Here is an 8,641-nt window from a genome sequence, read left to right on the forward strand (position 1 = left end):
CTCAAACTACCCCGATGAAGTGTGGGTTAAAACTAATTCTAACTCGACGATTTTTAGAGAATTGGTTCTCACAGTCTTAAAGACATCTGGTTTCGATCATCGACCACTCGGGGGTGGCTTGACTTGACCCTCGTAAATATTCCAAGTTTTATGGGTTTTCTCAGAAAAACTCTCGAGGTCTGTTTATAAAAACGTATTTAGTTAATTACTCGAGATTAGAAAACGATGTAAGTATCAGGAATAATATTGCCATTCCCTAAAGAAAAGTGAGAAAAAAATAAATAAAAATTACGGTGGAAAACCTTGTCTTACAATCATGATAATTTTTTTAATTGAAGATTATGATCTAAAAATAATCTCTAATTAAATAAAATTGTTTTTTAGCCAGTACTTTTTTTTAATAAATTGTTGAAGTTGTGTTCCGAGCTCATCGCGAAGATCTTCCGAACGTAACCGAAGGGGTCGTTTCAACTATAACAATTTATTAAAAAAAAAGTACTGGCTAAAAAGCAATTTTATTTAATCAGAGGTCATTTTTAGATCAAAATCTTTAATTAAAAAAATTATCATGGTGGGTTGCCATTTAAAAAAAATTTTTTTTTCTAAAACTCGAAAACTAAAAGAAGTTTCGAAAAATGTTATTTTTGATAAATGGTCACATTTTAATTGTACTTTACGCTACACTAATTATTTCTTTCGTAAAGTCCTTAGTTTACGAAAAAAACGCTTGGTTCCATACTTTTTATTCACCTGGTATGTACTCGTACATAACTGAATTTTTTTTGTTTATATTAAAAAAAATTGGCTGAAGTTTTCGCGTTTACTAGACTATAATATACAGGGACATTTTTTTATTAGTATACATAGCCCTATGTATACTTTTAAAAAACCGGGTCAACTTGACTATTTCGATTTAGTTAGTCTAGGCATAAGCAACCAATATTACAAAGGCTTTAATATCGTTAAATAAAAGACAAGCTTTTAAAAATAACAAAGTAAATGTAATTAAATATTAATTTAAAAAAAAATAAAACCCATCAAGACATGAAAAATATTTAATAATTAAAACAAGTGTTCAAAATGCTTTCCTTGCAGTTCCTGCCACTCCATTCCTGCTAAATTCAGGAACTATATTATTAAATTCTGTACGAATACGTTCTTTCAGCTCTTCTAAATTTTGCATTAGAACATTAGTATACATTTTTGTTTTTAAATACCCCCAAAGAAAAAAAATCGTTAAGTGCCAAGTGTGGCGATTGTGGGGGCCATGCGATGCGGCCATATCTCCCGCTCCACTTTGGTGTACATGGCATACAAATGGGATTAACTTTTCAAAGCTGATGCGCTTTAAATTTCACAAACACACAAATTTGACAAACTTAACACAAAATTTTCGTTTTGAATATTTTAATATCTAGTACCCTCTAAAAGCTTGAAATGTTGGTCGCCTACCCTATGAAATTGACCCGTTTTTTTTAAAAGTATACACAGGGTTATGTAATAAAAAAAATGTCCCTGTATAATATAATGTAATATAATATAATATAATATAATATAATATAATATGGCGTAAAACATTTTGTGCGACCTGAATATCAAACGAGAGATACATAATTGTAATTTCTCTCAATTTGGCCTCTGTTGCTGTTAAAAAAAAAGTTTTGCATTTTAAAAACAAATGACGATGCAAAGTTCTATTTAATTAATGAAAACCAAATATTTTATTATCTTTGCATGTAATGTTGGTTGCTTTAAAAATATTTCGGGCCCATTGTCATTATTACTCGTGGGGCAGCCTATACAGGGTGAGTCATAAATAATAAAGGCCCTAACTGATTTTCAGTTCTAACCCAATATACATTCTCACTATGCGTTTATTGATGTTTTGTTTAAAATTTTTCAAAGAAATAAACATAGATACCTGTGATAGCTTTGACAGTTTTTATAAATTGACGTCCTACGATGTACCTATTATCTGTTTTTTTAAATAAACAATTGTCAATGTCAAAATCGTGTATAAAAGTAGTTCATATAGCTCTAAAAGGGAAAATTGAGAAATTAGATCTACATTACGTACCCGGATTTGGGGTGAGCAATACACCTAGTTCATAAATTTCTTCAATTAAAGGCATACAACGAATTTTTTTTCAAATTTTGACACTGACAATTGTTTATTAAATGGAACAGACTATACGGTACAGATTCAGCGACAGCATTTTGTGGCATTCTCCATACAGGGTGTTCGTTTTTCGAGCTCCACCATGGGGATCTCAGTTATTATAAGAGATTTGAAGTCGGTTAACTTAGGGCAAAGTTGCGCATTTTTATGCTGAACAATAATCTGAAAGAAAATTTAATGTGTCATCATTAGTTTTTGAATTATTGGGAAAAACGGAAATTTGTAATTTTCGTTTTTATTTTTTCAAGCGAAAAGTAAAAGACAGACGTTTTTAACTAGGACGTTCTTAAGACACTTTTTTACAAGAAATCTCAACTTTGGATTTTCTTATGGGCGCCACATTTGAATTCTGTATTTTTGAAAAGTCTTTTTGTTCCAGATTACAACGATGTATCACACGATATGATCAAATTTTACATGTTGATCAAAATTAAGAAAAAGCGTTTTTGCGAAGAGTGCTTTGGAAAAAATGCCAACAATTTTAACTAACAAACTAAATTCTTTCATAATTTTGTGTTGTTTTGTTTTGCGAAAAGTAAATTCTAGTTTATCACGTTGTTCCTATTTCAAAACCTTTATTTTTAAGTAGGTACTCGTAAGTTTGCCGGAAATGTGAATTCCAGATCTAAATTCAATTGAACTGTCAAGATTTGTGGTGCCGTTTTTTCCAAAGCACTCTAAGAAAAAAACGCTTTTTTTTAAATTTGAGTGTTGTATCAAGAGCGTCTTATGAAATACGATGACAGATTTATATTCCCTGTAAAAAAAAAGCTTTAAGAACGTCCTAGTTAAAAAGGTCTTTTAGTTTTCGCTTGAAAAAATAAAAACGAAAATTACAATAATTCAAAAACTAATAACGACACATTAAATTTTCTTTCAGATTATTGTTCAGCATAAAAATACGCAACTTTGCCCTAATTTAACCAACGTCGTTCTCTTATGGTGGAGCTCGAAAAACGAACACCTGTATATCAATAAGATCATGTCAGTTTTTTCGTCGTTTGAGTACATTTTGGATTGAAGGGAAAAAGTGGAATTGGTGACATTATCAAATTTAATTAATGACATATCAACAACTACCTACTGTAAGACAGGGTTTTCCACCGTAATTGTTTTTATTTTTCTTTACTGAATTTCAATATTATTTCTGACACTATAATCTCGAGCAATTAACTAAATACATATTCATAAACAGACTTCGACAGTTTTTCTGAGAAAACCCATACCTAAAACATGGAATATTTTACGAGGGTCAGGTCACACCACCCCCGAGTGGTCGTTGATCGCAACCAGATGTTTCACACCCTCATTTTATTTTTACAGGCTTTGACAGGATTATTTCAAAGTGGTTGAGTGGGTACTTTTCAAAATTCTTTTTTCAATTTCAGGTCACCAACGGGCATAGTACTTAATTGTACGAGTATCTAAATCGATTAATTAATTGTTGTTTCAAAAATGGCCCTACACTACTTTGATTTTAATTATTTTTTTTTTCTTTAACATAATAAATAATAACAGCCAAGATGTATCAATTTGGGGTTGCGTCTGAAAATGGATTAAGCTCTTTCTTATAAATGATTCGCCCTGTAGGTATATAGGAAATTGGTGGATACTAATCTACTGCAGCGCCTGAATTTATTGTCAACTCCACAACGTGTTGCAAAAATAAGTTACAATACGTTTTTTTTAAATAAAACGCCATGGGTATGTTTATTGGCATTTTTGGATGTAGCTTTTTATTACAATATTTTTAAGTTTAACTGTTATTTTGATTAGTTTTTGAAATAAGGGTTTTTTGACAAAAACATACTCTTTTAAAAAATGTATTACGCAAAAACTAGGACAACTAGAAAAAAATACTACCTGTTATGTTATCTCCATCCACGTGCATATGGATCAGCATAGAAGCCTCCATAAGGAGACGTAAACATCACGCGTTTTACCATCATCAAAAACCTTGCAACCGTTGCACTAATTTATATTATAATGCAGGATAAAAAATACGCGTTTTACTCGGAATTTAAGTCTGGGTTTGTCAAGTTTCAATTTTAAGTTCTCTCAAGCCATTCATTATTGTAAAATTAAATTAATTGTGAAATTAATAAAATAATTGTAAAAGTGAAGTTATAATAATAAAATAAGTGTAATAATAATTTTGAGTGAAATAATAGTTATTTATTCGACGTTACACTCGTGGTTTAATAACCCACTCGGTGAAATAATCCGTTCGATTTACACTCAAACGAGTGTAATTAAATCTGTCAAAAATAGTCTGACGTTTCGTATTGAGAAATGCCAAACAGTTGTCAAAACTTCCTTACACGGGAGAAAAACCGTAAATTTTGACAGTGTCGAAGAATAAAATATTTTTTTAAAAATTGAGGTGTTAACGCTTCCACGTTAACTTACTACAAAGAAGAAAGTAGAAACTTTAAAGGTACAACAGTTTTTTATGTATTGCATTTGTAAAGATAAAAAATGTAGAAGTTTGTTAAAAGTTAAATAACTTAAAAAGTTAAAATTAAACACACAAATTTTTGTTTTTGTAATGTAAGAGACATAATAAAAGTATTAGGCGGGATCGGAAGTGAATTAAACAATATTGCCTGAAGATGGCAATTTAAAAATAGACAAAACATATAGCAAGTAACGGGTCATTTTTAAAATTCGACGTCGCAGTTGGCCGTGACAAGCTAGTTGTGAACACACCACGAACACATAAACAAACACAAAGTTAACCATCATAATCTTAATTTTGGTAATCTTGGTGGGGTTGGTTCACAATCAATTTTGCAAAGCCAACGTCGACGTCGAATTTAAAAAAAGACCCGATATAACAATATACTTTGAGATAATAGGACTTAAGAAAAGACTTTTTTTTATTTATTTTAATATTAAATGCAGCAACAATGCCTAAGAAACATTGGGTAGGTATTTCATTAAAAAAAAAAACATAAGTTTTTATTGTAACTTATTTTTGAGACACACTGTATAGCTAAAAATAATTTCAGGCAATGCAATAGTTTAGTATCTATCAATGTCTTAAATAATTTTATTTTTTTAATTTAACATTTAAATGTCAATAATGGACTTTACCAAGTCGCTGGCACACATACAGCGTGTGTCAATATTCAAGTAAGATAAGATACCAGGAACATGAAAAAAAATAACAAAGTTACAATTTTGGATACAGCTTCCTTGTTTCCTCTTCTAATAGCTTGTAGCAAAAAAACTTGGAAAATCATTTCTTTCATAGCTCCAGAATTTTTATAGATAGAATTTTTTAACATTTTTTTCATGTTCCTGGTATCTTACCTTATAATAAAATCGTTTTCCTAAGACCTACTAAAAATTTTATTACTTTTAAGTTAAATGTGGTATTGTTAAGAGTAAACCAGAAGGTAAACAAATAATAAATTAGTGGAACTCACGCGGACCCTGAAACAGGTCAGTTTTTAATAGGGCCGAATTACTTACTTTCTTTTTGTCTAAAATACTTGAAATGTTTTAATAGTTTTTGATGTAGTTGTTATTAAAGTCAAGTATTTTAAGAAATTAAAAAAAAGCCAGGTGGTTATTAACAAGCTATTATTAAATAATAGCTCGGTAAACCACTACCACTACTTTAGTTTTAAATACGGCCCTGTCTTATTCTAGTGGGTGCAGCAACACTTGCAAAGGAACGTGCCATTTATGTAGGGTTACAAATTCAAGCCATTGTTTGGTTAGTCCCTTATACGAGTAATGTGCCATAAAATTTTTAGTAGGTCTTATGAAAACGATTTTACTATACATCGCATTTTTCTCTGGGGCGTGAGTTTTGGCACACTCTGTATACAAGGTGTTTTACAAAACTTTACGAGACCTGCGTCTAATGTACGCACCCCAAAATACCGACTTGTATTGCTAATTGCATTTTACAGGCACAGGCCTCATAAAATTGTAAGAAACTGCGATCCTTGAGGATAAAATATAAAAAAACTGGTCGCCTTATTTGTGTTTAATTTCAGGAAGATCCATAATGAACGGCAAAACACCCATATCCGCACTACAAGAACTAATGGCTGCTAGGGGAGTCCCTCTGCCCATCTACGTCGAGGAAGGTTCTGGTACTTCTTTTAAATGTACTGTTCGTGCAGCTGGCGTGACTGCTATTGGTTATGGAACCTCCAAAAAGACTGCTAAACACGAAAGCGCTAAAAACGCTCTCATGAAACTGAAAGAAGATCATAAGTCTTCGGAAATCATAATTTTAGAACAAACATCCTTACCTCGTGTTGATAATGTCTTTAGAAATTACGTCGGCGATTTGAACGAATATGCAGCCAAATTTGGCGCAAAGTATCCAAATTATGATTTTATCACGGTTTCGGTAAACGGCGACTTTTTCTTTAAATGTTCTTTTTTGGATAAAGAAAGCATGGGGAAAGGGATGAATAAGAAAGACGCCAAGCAGGATGCTGCAAGACAAATGTTGGAATTGTAAGTTTTAATGTAGTTTTTGTATATATTTTAAAAGTAATTTTAAGGGTTAAGAAAAATGAACCAGTTTTACTGAGGGTACATGAAAAAACAACAATTACATTAAACAATGCTGGAGATATTATACAAAAGTATAATCGACTCACATTAAATGAAACAAAGGTTACTTTGTCAAAAACGAGTCAGATTCTTGAACCCACTCCTGGCATCACTTTGGTAAGAATAGGATTTTGTAACATTTCATCATCTACTASTTATTTAGGCCGACGAAGAAACTATTGAGAGTCTTCAAAATAAACTAAGATTACACAACATTTGCTACACATTAAAGCAATTCCAAAAGGAACCTTGTATTATGTATGTTCAAATTAACGATACCGATTTGTATTTTATGCATGTGGGTAAAAACCGGGAAGAAGCGACAAGAAATGTTCTTCAGGAAGTACTAAATATTAAGAAAAGTGGGTGTTCTCTTACTACGAATGACCTTCTGAGATTTAATTAATTAACGCGTTGAAAAGATAAAGACAGAGTTAAAATAAAATATAAGTTGCCATTTTTAGCATGGAGGAATAAATTGTCTATTTAATCCTCCATGATTTTTAGCTAGATACAGTATTTATTTATTGAATTATTAGGTATTCGTTTAGATTAAAGTCTGTCTATATTTGCTTGAATTTTCTAGTGCAATAGAGGTTTTTAGCGATAAAGAAACCCCAACCCCTCAATTGTAAAGGTTTGTTTCCTCTGAGGTTGTTTCAACGACCAGCTGGTCGCTTTAATAACAATAGCTTTACAACCACCTTAAATAAATCTCTCATAAATAAGTTTGGTAAGTCAAAACTATCAAATTTAAGCAAATATAGACGAATTTTAAGAAAATAATTTTTTAGGATACTGAATTGGTAACTAGCGTTTACATAGTTAGTTACGAGTCCGGAATACAGGCTGGGCCAGAACTCGCGCCCCAAAAATTTCAAGTAAGATAAGATACCAAGACATGGAAAAAATGTTTAAAAAAATGTTTCTGTCAAAAAATTTTGACATTTATTTTTTGACATTTGACATTTTTTTATGTTTATTTAATGATACTGATGATCTTGTATAAATTTTTTTACAAATTACAATTATTTAGTAAAGGTATAAAAATTTTGCTAATAAAAGCCACAAACAACATTGAACAGAGTTACAATTTAGGATACAGCTTCCTTGTTCCCTCTTCTAATAGCCTGTACCAAAAAAACTTGGATAATTATTTTTCCAACATAAATAAATAGAATCAAAGTGCAAAATTTGAACTCTCATAACTTCGAAATTTTTATAAATAAAATTTTTTTAACATTTTTTCCAAGTTTCTGGCATCTTACGTTCTCTGGGGCGCGAGTTCTGGCGCACCTGTATGAATTTTTGTTTTCATGAATTTTTGCTCAAATTGAAAGTGATCGTAGTAGTATCCTAAAAAATCTTATAAGTAGTGTAAATAGAGGGATTCTGGCCCCACCCCCATTACTAATTTATAAATGTCTTAATACGCATGCGTGATCATTTTGACCAATAAGATAAACAGATTACCAGTTTTACCCGTTTATTTCCTGTTTTTATCCTTTTCTTATCTGTTTATTACTTATTCATTACCTGTTTTTATCTAACGGCCTGATTACCCATGCGTATTAAGATATTTATAAATTAGTAGTGGACCGGTAGCATTTTTATGGCCTTGCCAAACATACACAAATATTGGCGCGGCCATAAAAATGTTGCCACCAGTATAATACCGTAACTAGCTGTTGTGAGTATACAAATTTGTTTTAATTTTTCCAGTACATTATACATAGTAAATATATTGGGTGTTTTATTTATTCCTTAGAAAAAATCTGGATATCTACTGTTGAAGGTATCTTGAAAGAATACGCTTGGGCTATTAATTAAAAGAATATTTAATGAAGTGTAAAGTACAAAAGTAGAGGGCTCCCTGTACGA

The 8,641-nt window shown here is 31.2% G+C and overlaps 1 protein-coding gene across 1 annotated transcript in view; it reads left to right on the top strand.

The window, feature by feature from the left end:
• LOC123005025 overlaps positions 1-7,735 on the top strand; it is a 10,280-nt gene extending 2,545 nt beyond the window's left edge. The window contains exons 2-4 of the mRNA XM_044398613.1: positions 6,190-6,661; positions 6,709-6,877; positions 6,924-7,735. Coding sequence (XP_044254548.1) covers positions 6,201-6,661; positions 6,709-6,877; positions 6,924-7,166 — 873 coding nt within the window. The 5' untranslated portion in view covers positions 6,190-6,200 and the 3' untranslated portion in view covers positions 7,167-7,735. The remainder of the gene's footprint in view (positions 1-6,189; positions 6,662-6,708; positions 6,878-6,923) is intronic.
• The last annotated feature ends 906 nt before the right edge of the window (positions 7,736-8,641 follow it).

Source organism: Tribolium madens, unplaced genomic scaffold (genome assembly GCF_015345945.1).
Source record: "Tribolium madens isolate multiple individuals breed KSU strain unplaced genomic scaffold, Tmad_KSU_1.1 Scaffold_20;HRSCAF=117;Tcas5.2_LG4, whole genome shotgun sequence".
Taxonomy (NCBI): Eukaryota; Metazoa; Arthropoda; class Insecta; order Coleoptera; family Tenebrionidae; genus Tribolium; species Tribolium madens.